At 42.3% G+C, this 13,208-nt stretch overlaps 4 protein-coding genes across 4 annotated transcripts; 2 read left to right on the forward strand and 2 right to left on the reverse strand.

Annotated features, from left to right (window-relative positions):
• Nucleotides 1-3,195: 3,195 nt before the first annotated feature.
• On the reverse strand, nt 3,196-4,709 carry NECHADRAFT_94898 (uncharacterized protein; the record flags this gene model as incomplete). The annotated part of the gene is made up of 8 exons (XM_003040773.1): nt 3,196-3,248; nt 3,295-3,296; nt 3,356-3,432; nt 3,494-3,735; nt 3,771-4,025; nt 4,078-4,312; nt 4,364-4,466; nt 4,606-4,709. 8 exons carry the CDS (start codon nt 4,707-4,709, stop codon nt 3,196-3,198), a joined length of 1,071 nt encoding a protein of 356 aa, XP_003040819.1.
• A 633-nt stretch (nt 4,710-5,342) lies between these two features.
• NECHADRAFT_44873 (uncharacterized protein) lies at nt 5,343-6,311 on the forward strand (the record flags this gene model as incomplete). Its single annotated transcript, XM_003040741.1, has 1 exon — nt 5,343-6,311. The coding sequence occupies one exon, from the start codon at nt 5,343-5,345 to the stop codon at nt 6,309-6,311; it is 969 nt and encodes a 322-aa protein (XP_003040787.1).
• A 411-nt stretch (nt 6,312-6,722) lies between these two features.
• NECHADRAFT_44811 (uncharacterized protein) lies at nt 6,723-7,082 on the reverse strand (the record flags this gene model as incomplete). Its single annotated transcript, XM_003040774.1, has 2 exons — nt 6,723-6,869; nt 6,915-7,082. Coding segments are annotated over 2 exons (315 nt in total), but the record flags the coding sequence as incomplete, so codon positions are not given.
• Nucleotides 7,083-9,251: 2,169 nt separating this feature from the next.
• On the forward strand, nt 9,252-11,199 carry NECHADRAFT_44875 (uncharacterized protein; the record flags this gene model as incomplete). Its single annotated transcript, XM_003040742.1, has 7 exons — nt 9,252-9,589; nt 9,646-9,796; nt 9,849-10,091; nt 10,141-10,327; nt 10,384-10,427; nt 10,528-10,903; nt 10,955-11,199. 7 exons carry the CDS (start codon nt 9,252-9,254, stop codon nt 11,197-11,199), a joined length of 1,584 nt encoding a protein of 527 aa, XP_003040788.1.
• Between the last annotated feature and the right edge of the window lie 2,009 nt (nt 11,200-13,208).

Raw genomic sequence — 13,208 nt, forward strand, 5'->3', positions numbered from 1 at the left:
GATGGCCAAGCTATGGTGATACATCGCCGTTTTATACTTAATATATAAATGACAATGATTCAGACTAAGAAGCCTACCGTTTGAGTTTTCGACTTGCTATTGTAGGTATGGTGTCTTGACACGGTTGATGGGCATCCTTAAATGATTCTCAAAGGGGGGTCAAATCACCGTCAAATAATTATTAGAGAGTATTTAAATAATAATCAAGTAACTCTCAAATAATAGTCAAATGGCCAGCCGTAGCGGCTACTGTTCGCGTCTCCTGCATAAGAATAAAACATATATCGGCGAGTTTAAACCCAATAATGTTAATTTAATCTAATTTACGTTGCAGAACGTCTATTTGTGATCCGTTCTACCGCTGTATAATATTACTAATCGCTTCCATAGATAATCCTCTCACTATAAGAATATCGACCAATATGGACACCTAAATTATATCCTTCGAGGTCTAGACTAATGTTATGGCGACTATTACCCTGGTGGTTATTACCCTCTTATATGTCTTCAATTACTTCGCGAAGCGCAAGGACTCGAGTCTGTCTGAGGACGCTAGGCGCAACCAGTCTTCCGACCGAGTCTTGATCGAGCGTCGGCGGGACAGTCAATGAATGGCCTGAAGGAGACTCTCCAAAACACCACCACCGTTAATGATGCCCCCATCCGCGCCGACAATGCCGAGAAGACCGCGAAGGAGCTCAAGGACTTAACGGACCCTTAGTTCAAGCAGTGTGAGCCCGCCGCGGACCGTCAGTTTGAGGCCAAGTAGACAGAGATATCGTTTCTCCGAGGCCAGGTTCGGGACCTGAAGCCTTGCAACTGCAAGGAGGTCAGTAAATGAGATCAACGAGCTCAAAAGGTATATAGGAGACTAGGAGAGTATATAGCAGTTCAAAAGGGCATTTAGAGTTAATAAGATCTGGAATAAGAATGCTTAAGGAGATGAAGAGCAATGCACTCGCCGTTTTATCATGTCTTCAAACAGACCCAATCAGCCACAAAATAAAAAGCTAGAGTAATGAGATGCAATATAAAAATTTGTAAAGCAAAAATGAAAACCTTCCCGGCCACAGCAAAATTAAACCGTGAGGCTGCGGGGATCTGTGGTATTGAGTTTTGATTCTGTCATGTGCTTATAATATATTCTAGAGATAAATAGACCATGCCAGTCCCAGCCACAAAACCCTTCACCTTCGATCTTCAGGCTCAGTTAACCCATCAAGGGCCGGGCTGTAACTATAATAAAGAACAGATCTTAAACACAATATAATATTATGACCCGATGTTAACACAGTGGCCTAGTTAAACTTCTGCAGCAGCAGATTCTATGCAGATAAGGGCATAATATCAGGTAGCGCGTTAAATATACCTGCTAGAAAGTATATTCTAGTATTGGATAGATATATAAGGTTAGGTTAAGGCGCATTAAGGTAAGGTAAATTATAGATAAAAGTATTTTTATTATTAAAGTTAATAAGAGAAATATAAATATAAGTAAAATTTCTAGGTAGATCTTAGATTAGCTTAGCTATAAAGTAAGGTATAATACTATATTTAATACTAAGCGATTTATAAAGTAGTCTATAATAAATAATTATTATTATAGAGCTTAGTTATTTAAGATTTATATACTTAAATATAGCTACGTGGTTAGCTATCTCGGACACAGGGCGGACCCCTTTGCCAAAATCGGCCTTGAAATACTGTCTAAAGCAAATCTTATTAATACACACGATTCCAAGCACCTAGCAAATGAAACTCTCGTGGCGGCCAGGCAGATGTGTTTCCACTTTTCAACATTACCTACATCATCACAGGATGGGGCAAAACGATGTAATGTACGTTAATCCTGTACGGTGTGGATTTACAAAATAACACGGTACCCTGGTTGACATTTTGACTCTGACTTTGCGCAGCCCCATAGTGTGTCACGTGATGTGATGTCAAGAAATAAACAAAGCATATCAATCCCAACCATTTGATCCTTCACCTGTTTTAAGCACGCTATCACAATCGATCAATAGCTCGATAAAACAAACATCCCCCGAGATGTCGCAATCAAATCAGGAGCCACTGCGCCGGCGAAGACCCTGGGGAGACCCAATCTCGACACCGAGCTCCACGGCCGAGGATCAGAGGCCTTTTCTACGTACTGGTGGCACTGACAAGGCTGTGAGCACTGAGTCCTTGACCCCTTCGACAAACCCACTCACATCAATCGATCCTCGACAGCGCGTCTCGCCATCATGGTACCTCGAATCCGACTGTTCCTCGCCCGATACCCCTCGTCAAATCCAATACTGCGAACCCTGTCGGCAGGAAAGAGCATCACCTGGTTACATGGAACGAGTTTCTCGTTTGATGGACCCCTTATATTGCGCAGGGTGCCAAACCGAACACGCTGCCATCTTCTTTTCCCATGCCTCCCGAAAGACTAAGCCACGGCGATGCATCGCACACGAGGGCTTTTACACCCACTGCCCACACCTCAAACTCTCATTGCAAGACATGAAGGCAACAAAAGCAAGGCAAACAGACTTAGAAGAACGATGCCAGGAGCCGACATGTCCCTGTACAGATGCGACTATCACCCATGAACCTGTGATGGGTTGCGTTAGATTCGCATGGAGCATAAAAGATGACGAGACAGAGGAGGGCGACAGTTCTTTGGACCGTGACGTGGCCAAGCTCCGGGACCTACATCGATCATTTCCGCCATTATTCTGCCCCCATCTTCAAGTCTCACCAGGACGTCTGTTTCATCCAGATAAGTCGTCCGCTCATTCGCGCCGCCGTCGGTATTGCTGCGAGCAATGCCGTACTTCTGTGTTTGTTGAGGAAGATGGAGGATCCCGGGTAATTACATCTTACCGCCTTGTGTGCTACTGGAAAGATGTTGAAGGGGTGTCGGGAAGACACATCGAATTGCTGGACCCGGATACCTACGGCCACTTTGAGGATCTTGATTCGAAGCACATTACATGGTGTGATGATAGATCCTGTGCGACAACATGCGAGTTGGTCACTTTCTCGGCGTTGCTCTCCTTGACAAACCAGTTCAATGGTGACTCATTCCGCTGGTCAGATGGGATAGCGATGAATGTTTTTGATAGGGCAGTCCACCGGAAATTTGGCCTTCAAGATCCATGGTCACATTGGAAGGAGCGTTACTCTTGGAAGGTATGGGCAAAGGATTCATTGGTGGATTTTTGGAATGTAATTAGAGGCGGCTAAGCCTGCCATCCGGACTCAATGTTGACAGATGAGCACTGGAGATCTCATCGACCGTCTTACAACTGTGGGAAATCTGTTAGCACTATTAAGCATGACTAGAAGAAGATTGATAAGAGCATACCCGCAGAGTGCCATGCATGTTCGGAACTCCCGAAGGAGAATCTTGACCGACAAGTCAACACCGTCAGCCCCATTATACTGAAAAATTGCATATGTTAGCCAAAGATACAACAGGCAAGTCGGTATAGAGAGGGCTTACAGCAAGTCCCCACAGAGGTGGTCGGCCAGCCAGGCAAAAGTCTGCGCCAAGGGCAAGGGCCTTGAAAATGTCAGATCCTCGCCTGATTCCGCCGTCAACGGCAAGCTTGATCTTATTATTGGCCACTGGTGCACACTCGCGCAAGGCATCTAGTGTCGCTGGAACACCATCTAATTGACGACCTCCATGGTTGGAGATGAGGATCCCGTCAACTCCGTGCCGGATGGCCAAGGCAACATCATCTGGGTTGAGGACTGGACTTGATTAGTAGATGGACAATACGTCAAGACTAAGGTTCCCTTACTTCCTTTCAGCCAGATCTCCATCTTGGTGTGTTGTCGAAGCCACTTGATAGAATCTCCCCAGGTGATGGATGGATCCCATTCAGGGCGTTTCTTCTGGGCGCCGGTCGGATCCGCAATCAGGACGTTGGTGACTCCAGGGGGTAGCTTGAAGTTGTTGCGGTATTCATTAAGTCGAAGGCCTAGTGCGGCAACGTCAACGGAGACAATGACGGCCTTGAACCCAGCAGCTATCCCTTCATGTAAGTATTCGAGCAACGGCCGTGTTCTAGGTAAGCATACCTTCGGCTCGCTTGATGATCTCAAGAGTTTTGCTGCGATCTTTGAAGAAGCAGATATGCATCATGTAAGGGTTTCCTGTCCCCTGCGCGATAACATCCTCAGGCGACTTTGAGGTGTAGGTCGATAGAACCATCGGGATGTTGTTCTTGGCTGCACCCTTGGACGTGGCCACCTCTCCATCCGGATGAGCCAGTTGATGTTGGCCGCTGGGCGAGAAGCCATAGGGGAAGGTAACCTGTCAAGGTGAGTACAAGAATCCTTGGGCTTGGATTAACCCAGTGCGCACCCTTGTTCCTAGAAAGGTTGTAGAGGTGTCCAGGGCTGATACATCCTTCAAGTTGCGTGGCCTCAACTTGTACCGGTCAAAGGCAGCCTCATTGTCCACGACACTATGACGGGTTAGCTATCGATGTATTTTGTCTGAAATCCCTGTAATTACGTCAAGAGATCCATGGAACCCTCATTGTAGTAGTCTAAGAGTAGGCTTTGTTAGCGGCCTGGCGTCTGCAGCGTCCCTGGCAGCTCTACTAACCTCTAACAGGACCTGGCAGTGCCTTGCCCGCCTTTTCCTTGAGGTCACTGATGGTGAGAACAGAGCCATCAATGCCAGTGAGTCGATGATCGAACGACATCGTGCCGTAAGTGAATGTCAAAAAGAGGAATGAGTATGCTGGTGCTTGTGATGTTGGTTAGCACCGAAGAGGAGTGGTTGTATTAAGTAATGTCTGATGAAGATCAAGCCTTATTATATCTACAAAGTGACCAGCCGACCTTGACGGAAAACAGCCTTGATGAACACAAACCCGTGGTAACCTCGATGTTGGTCCTATCCTTGAACCGGGGTCTTCGGCCAGGACCTCCGAGGCCTCGACCCCATCCAATAGGCTTTCATGGTTATCTCTGAGGGGACATCGGAGCTTCGGAGGTAGACAGGGATCTTCGGCCCCACCACACCCCCGATTACCCTGACGAAACGTCCTTGTTATTTCTCGGTTATGGTCGGGAGGCTTCTTGAACACAAGAATTGAGGATTGATGGTGGAAAGTCTCGGGCTTCAGGGACACGCGAGGTGATGGGAATCAGTCCGGAGCAACGGCTCTGGAACCCCGACAAGCACAGACGGTTATCACCCCCTGCCCCAACCGGATGGCCAATTCTCGTCTGTTGTCTTTTTGGGATGGTGTCTAGATATCCCTATATCTCGTCGGCTGCCAACTCTGGGGAAGCAGGGGACACAAGACCAGACAAGAAGTTTCAACCCCACCATGTCTCGTTTTGTTCCTTCCACGTCTCTTTTCTCCTCTCTGTCCGGCCGGGTTGTCGTTGCTGCTGGTGCAGCCACGGGCATCGGTGAATCCCTGACACGATTACTGGTCTCACACGGCGCCCATGTCTACTTTGGCGATATAAATATCGAGGCTGGCAGTGCTCTGGAGCAAGAGCTCTCCGTGTCCCCCCAAGGCTCGGCAACCTTTGTCAAAAGCGACGTCCAAGAGTACACGGAACTTTACACCCTCTTCCGCAAAGCCTACGATCGACATGGCCGTGTCGACCACGCCGTATACTGCGCCGGCCTACTCGAGAAGGGCAGATACTTGAACGACACTAGTTTGACGGTGGACACGGTCGGCGACAACCCTGGTGACTTGTCAGCCCTGGATGTCAATCTTATCGGGGCGGCGAGATTCACCAGGCTCGCAGTTGTATTTTTGCAAGATAAGCAGCATGAGCAGCCAGAGAATAAGTCCATCACTCTGTTGAGCTCCATTGGTGCCATCAGGGACAGTCCTGGAGTGCCACTGTACCAGACTGGCAAGGTTGGGGTGCTTGGCCTTCTCCGCGGCATGAGGCATCTACCTTTCGCTGTGCCCCAAGGATCTGCGTCCACTCCGATAGTCAGAGTCAACGTCATATGTCCCGGAGTTACTGACACCCCCATGACCGCCCATCTATTGCCCCACTTCAAGGCGTCCGGCGGCAGGGCGCACTGGCAGACGGCAGAAGCTGTGGCCGAGGTTATTATTGGTGTGATGGTTGGTGGCAGAGATAGTGGCAAAGATCAGATTCTGTTGGCTGGTAAGAGTCTGTACGTAGAAGCTGGCAAGGCATTCGAGATTGAGGATGGACTGCAGAGGGAGAGACCGGCTTGGTTGGGACAAGAGCCTGAGAGGATGTTGACCGAGAACAGGGACTTTATCAAGTCGATTGGTGGCATCAGGAAGAAGGGAGAATAACTATTTCGGGGTTGGTCTGAAAGAGATAGAAGTTCAATCGGAGGATGAGTTATTGCAATACAAAGCAGTGTGTAGATGCAGGTCTTCAGTGAAAATGATGGTCGTCGAGTTTTCTCATGGATGCGGGAGAGCAATACCATTGTTTTCTTGCCGGGGAAAAAAGTTACATCTCTGATGCCGCAATAAGTTCTTGGAGTCCTGTCTTCGTTTGCCTTTGTTGATTTGAACAGGGGGGATCGGTCAATTTGGGGCACAGTACCCCTGAAAGATAGGCGATCATGCATGACCCTGCCTCACGCTTTAATGTAGCAATCAAACAATGAACATTTACACAAAGCAGACGACGACGGAAGCTTCAATTTATTGAAAAGAAAACATAAATTTCACGGTTTTGGATCTGGTATATTTGGTCTACTGTAGTGCAATAATGTCCAACATGAAACTGACGCCCGCTGGAAGCTTAGAGGCTTCAGAAGCGCTTCGAGCAGGTTTATGGGGGAAGTACTCGGCATACACGGCATTCAACTCCATAAAATCATCCATGTTATGGAAATAAACCTATCAAGGTTAGTTGCGGACTTGACTTGGACCATGTAAACACACATGAACTTTGACGACCTTGTCAAGGCTGGATCCAGCTGCTCTCAGTACGGCCTTGGCATTCTGGCACATCCTGTGTGTCTTCTCTGCAATAGTGCCTTCAACCAACTGTCCTTCAGGAGTGGCAGGAATCTGGCCAGAGAGAAAGATGAACCCATTGACCTTTATGGCTTATAAGTAAGGTCCAATCGCTATTAGGCGTGTCTATTATATTCAAAGATAATATATGCGCTAACTAATAAGTTTAGTAATTCGCCGAGATATTATATTTAAGCTCTAATTAATATTTTCCTTCCTATACTCTTATTAATTTACCTTAGTAGCTATTACTTAAACCTTTTTATCTTTATAATTAAAACCTTTTTCTTTCTTAATAATTAAGTTACTCCTATAACTTAATAACTTAAAAACCTTAATCTTTTCCCCTTAATTTCCTTACTTTACTTATATAAGTCTTTTATTTATTAGGATTCTCTTAGCTATTAGATTATATTTAATAAGCTATTAATTTAATTTATATTTTTCTTTATAACTTTAATAAATAAATATTTATTAAGCTTTATGCCCCTAAGATTTTTAAGCTATAATAGCTTATAATATTATATAAAGCGCTTAAGGTTTTATAATACCCCTAGGCGCTTTAATATTATAAGGAATATCTCTCTACCTAAGATTATAAGCTTAAAATAAATATTTAATTTAATAATTTAATTTATAATAATTTTTATTATATTAATATTATAAGATAATAATAATTATATATTATAAAAAAAGCTATATATCTTAATAAAGGGATTAAAAGGTAAAAAAGATTAATTCTTATATTTAATAATAATATTATAATTATATAATTTATTAATTTTAATTATTTAATTAATTATAATTCTTAGTATTATATTTAAAGGTATAATATTAAGAGATTATAGCTTTAAAAGATAAAAAAAAAAAATATTTTTTTTATTTTTTATATAAAAATTAAAATAATTAAAATACCTATAAGAGGTTAAAATTTTATAATAATATAGCTAGGTATAATTCTTTTATTACTATAAAAGTTTAATTAGGCTATTATATTAATATTAGGTTATAATATTATATTATATTTAAGATTTATTCTTTATTATAGTTATAGCCTAGCCCTTAATAGGTTAACTAAGCCTAAAGATCGTTAGGCGTGTTAGCGTTGACTATACGTAGCCATATAGAAGGAATAGACAAACACGTATGGCTGACGGAATCTGGTGTGTAGACTGACTCTATGGTAGTTTGAGTGTAATTAATAACTAGGGGAGAAAAGGATACACGGGCTGGTCTGGACCTTGTGACGAGACCTGCCCCTGGCTGATCAAGTTAAGTAAATAGATGGACCAGGGCGCACGGAGGTCCATGCTTGATCAAGGTTGATCGTGCTCGCCTGTGCTGAATGGGGGAGAGAGCCCTCGGAGGCTCGGAGGCCCACATGACCTCCGAAGAAGAGTGAGGTTGAGTTCTGGCTAACGCCATTACAAATACGGTTAATTACGGCACCGGAACCCCTCTCCGAAGGTCTCCTCAACCCCCTCGCTACTGGAGTCAAAGCTAGTCCAGCGTGGAGTGTCCGGTAGTGGTGGCCGGCCCTTGCGTGCCTTGCCTTTTGACGTGTGCGCGCTTTCATCCATGCTCGCTGCGGACAGAGGTGAGGATCGAGGTTAGCGCCCTACGATATCAACATTCTCGTCCCGAAGGAGAAGAGTGGCAAATCATCTGGGCTCGGAAGTCAACTTTGTAGTTACAGTCGCCGTGGTCAACTAGCGAGCCACGGGCCACGTCCTAGCCCTTGGGCTAACGTATTGGCCACTTGGGTAAATCTCTCGATAACAACTCGCGACACTCATGACTGGCAGATATGACAATCTTGGCTTGACTATCTCCGCTCTGAAGCTAGCGAAAGGGTAACGAGAGGCAAACACACCTGCCCCTGAGGTGCAGTCGGCTTAACAATCTCGGCACAAGAACACCAAGATACCAAGGCCGATACGACGAGTCAGTTCAGCGCGGGGGACATCCAGATCAACGCAACCCTGATATGCTTGCGGGGGAAACAAAGACTAGGGTGTTGTTTTCTGGGGTAAAGCAAACTCTCTACGTCAGAGATAAGCGCGAGATAGCTTGGGGCGGGATGCGACGGTTTCGGTCTAGAACTAGGCGTTCAAACTTTTCCCGAACTAAGGGATAAAAGAGTGCACCCATTTCCTCTTGAATTCTCCCCAGGCGAACTGATTCAACCAACCTCAGTCGTTCAGAATTTTCTTCATCTCGTGCCCATCCTTTACTTCAGAATTGTACTGAATCGCCGCCATCATGGCTGAACCCGTCCAAAAGGAAAAGCTCGAAGACCTGCGAGCGGTCGAATCCAACCCCCAGGAAGGAGAGACACTGCAGCAGCCAGAGCTGCGGCGAGAGTTCAAGCCGCGACAGGTCTTCATGTTCTCTATTGCTTGCGCAATCGGGACTGGTCTCGTCATTGGCTCTGGAAGTGGTCTTTCCAGGGGAGGCCCGGGTAGTCAGCTCATTGCCTACTGTACCATTGGAGCGACGGTTTTCTTTGTCATGACAGCCTTGGGCGAGATGGCGGCCTTTCTACCTATGGATAAGGGGTTTGGAGGATATGCCACGCGTATGGTCGACCCGGCCTTTGGGTAAGGAGTATTTGATCTGATCTATCAAGTTGAACAACTCTAATATTGATAAATAGCTTCGCTACCGGCTGGAATTACTTTTTCAAGTACATCATGGTCACCCCTACGAACCTTACGGCCGCTGGATTGGTCATTCAGTATTGGCGACCGGATCTCAACGTTGCAATTTGGATCACCGTCTTTGGTGCTGTTATCATCACCATCAACGTGAGTCACTCTTGTTTCCTACTCTAAGTATGAACCTAACTAGCATAAACAGGTGATGCACGTTAGCAGCTTTGGCGAAACCGAATTTTGGCTTGGAACGCTTAAGCTCTTAATCATGACGACCCTCATCTTATCCACATTCATCCGCGCCATGGGTGGCGGACCCAACAATTACCGATCGGGCTTCAAATATTGGCAAGAGCCGGGAGCGTTTGCTGAATATCTCCTCGAGGGCAATAAGGGCAGATTCTTGGGATGGTGGGCGTGCATGGTGCAGGCCTGCTTTGCATTCACTGTCAGTTGGCATACCTTGATACATGAGATGGAAGCTGACCGTCTTGAAGGGCATCGAAGTCGTGGGCATGACCTTTGGAGAGACCCCTAACCCGAGGAAGAATGTGCCCATCGCCGTTCGACAGACCTTTTGGCGCATCGCTTGCTTCTATATCCTCGGCGTCTTGGTCCTTGGCATGGCCATTCCCTACGATAACGACATGTTGATTGGAGCCACCAAGCAAGCAACCAGCGGTGGTACGTTTGGAATTGGATGATTACGTGAAGCTCAACTAACGTTTGCTTTCTTACAGCTGCCTCCCCTTTTGTCGTATCCGTCAGCATTGCTGGTATCGGCGTTTTCCCTGACATCATCAATGGATGCCTCTTGGTGTTTACTCTAAGTGCCGCGAGCTCAGGTATGCCAAAGAACACTCTTAGTATAACGTTGCTAACAGGAACCGCCCGCAGATATTTATTGCTCTTCCCGAACGCTCTATGGCCTTGCCAAAGATGGACAAGCCCCTCAAATCTTTACCAAGACCCGTGAGAATGGAAACCCCATCTGGGCTGTCTCCATCCCATCTATTTGCATTGCCCTTGGCTATATGAATGCAAGCAAATCGTCCTCCCAAGTCTTTGGCTATCTAGTCAGCTTGGTCACTGTTTTCGCTGCCTTGAATTGGGTCGCCATCTTGGTCTCTCATATTCGTTTCCGCCGTGCTTTGAAGGCTCAAGGAATCGCCCTATCTGAGCTTCCTTATGTCGGGTCTTTCCAACCCTACGGCTCATACTTTGCGCTGTTCACGTCAAGTCTTGTCATCATCTTCAATGGTAAGTGTAGCTGATGTCCTGTTATGCACCTAGGCTAATATCTCCCTATAGGCTACGACGCATTCATCCCACATTTTAAAGCTGATATTTTCATCCTCAAGTACATCGGCCTCGTCGTGTTTGTTGGAAACATTGCATGGTGGAAGATAGCAAAGAAGACCACCTTTTGGAGGGCCTCGGCGATCGATCTCACTACGGGTAGGCGTGAGTTTGAGGAGCTTGAGAGCGCTGAGGATTCCAGCTGGAAGAATGGGTTCTTCAAGCGGGCATTTGCAAAGCTTCAAAGGCGGTCGTGAATGAATAAGTAGGGTTAGGGCCTTGGTTACCATATAAGAGTACTCGTGATCTCGGGGCGAACGCTTCCAAGTCAACATAATGGAACACTTGGCCTCGAGCAGTAAACTTTAAGAATACGGAGAGTCTTTTTGGAGTAGCCGAATAGAACATGATGGGGTACCTAATAAGGCACCCTCCCTTTAGTTATTGCTATGTAATAATCAATATGAGAGACTACTATAAGAATATTTATACTTAGCAAAGAGTACTCATATAATAACCTAATTATATGCTAGATTAGAGATAAAAATAAGGAATAGTATTATAGGTCTTTGAGTATTTTATTTCTTGTACCTAATTTCGGGACCTTAATTTGCCTTAGAAGATAGAGATTATTACCTTAGTATCTCATGGCTTTCTGTGAACGCGTGAGCGGTAACGCTGCCGAGGTAAGACTATGCTAAAGTAGGAGCTTATACCTATACCGGGGCTAGTATAAATAAGTTATATGCTAATTATACTAGCCCTAATATAAATAAAATTATAATATAAGAGGGTTATATATATAAATAAGAGATCCTTTTTTTTTATTTAATAAAATAGTTATGATATATATAATTAAATATAATAAGTAATTTAATATAAATATAGCTATTTAATAAATTATATATTAATTATTAATATTAAATATATATAATAGATATAGCCCCTTAAGGCTATAAAATATACTAAAATAATTATAATAATATAAGTAAATTAACTTAATATATAAGATATATAAGGCTATAAAGGTATAGGCCCGATAGGCATAATTAGGATAATATTAGAGATAAAAAGGTAAGTTAAGTATATTAATTTAATTTTAATTTACTAAAGCCTCTATAAGCCTCTAGCAAGAAGAGTTTTATATAGCCTAGGGCCCTCTATTAAGCTAAGGTTTCCCTAACTTACTAGTAATAGCCGATATAACTTAAATACTCTTATAATTATCCCCTCTCTAGGGAGCTTAGTCCCTTAAGCTTATTTAATTAATTATCTTATTTCCTTTATTTAATATTAAGGATATCTAAATATAATCGCCTTTTAGAGATATTAAGCTTTAATAACCCTTTATAATATATTACTAATTATTTATTATTTATTTTATATTTTTCTTTTATAATAATTATAATCTTTATTATAGATTTATTATTTTTCTTTATAATTAATTAATTACTAGCGAATTAATAATAGCTTTATGCCGCTAATTATTTAATACTAATAGCTTAAATATAATTATTATTACTATAATTAAGGTTTTTTATTTTATAATAATCTTCCTTTTTTTATTTTCTTTTTTCTTATAATAATAATTTAATTATTTTTTATAATAATATTACTATAACTTTTATAATTCTTATTAATCTTCTCTTCTAAATTATATATAACTTTTTTATTTCTTTTTTTATTCCTATATTACTTACTTATTTATTTATTATAGAATTCTTAGTAATATCTTTATTTATTATATATATAAATATTCTTAAGGACTTTAAGTATAATAATTCTATAGTATTTTAAAATATAAATATTAATAAGGTTCCTTACTTCTATTATATCTATAATATTAATAGGGATCTTAATATCCCTTATATTACTAAGGGCTTATTAAATATTTATATTTTTTATATTTATAATAAAAAAAAGTATAATACTATAAGTTCTCCCCCTCTATTATTTATTCTTTATTAACCTTTTATTAATCTCTTATAAGCTTTAAGGCATAGCCTAGGTATCTTAGAATAATACTTATATAGCTATTATAATCTTATTTCTTAACCTAGTTATTTATTTATATTATTTTATACTTATATTATAATATATTAATAAGTAATCTCTTATTTTACTAATAACCTAATATAATCTAATTTTTATTTTTATTTTTTATATTTAAGTTTTTTATTTTATACTTAGGTTAATAAGATTATTTTAATATAATACTTTTATTATACCTTTAGCTATATTTTATTTTATTTCTTATAATCTTTTT

Source organism: Fusarium vanettenii, assembly GCF_000151355.1.
Source record: "Fusarium vanettenii 77-13-4 chromosome 7 genomic scaffold NECHAsca_58_chr7_9_0, whole genome shotgun sequence".
NCBI lineage: Eukaryota > Fungi > Ascomycota > Sordariomycetes > Hypocreales > Nectriaceae > Fusarium > Fusarium vanettenii.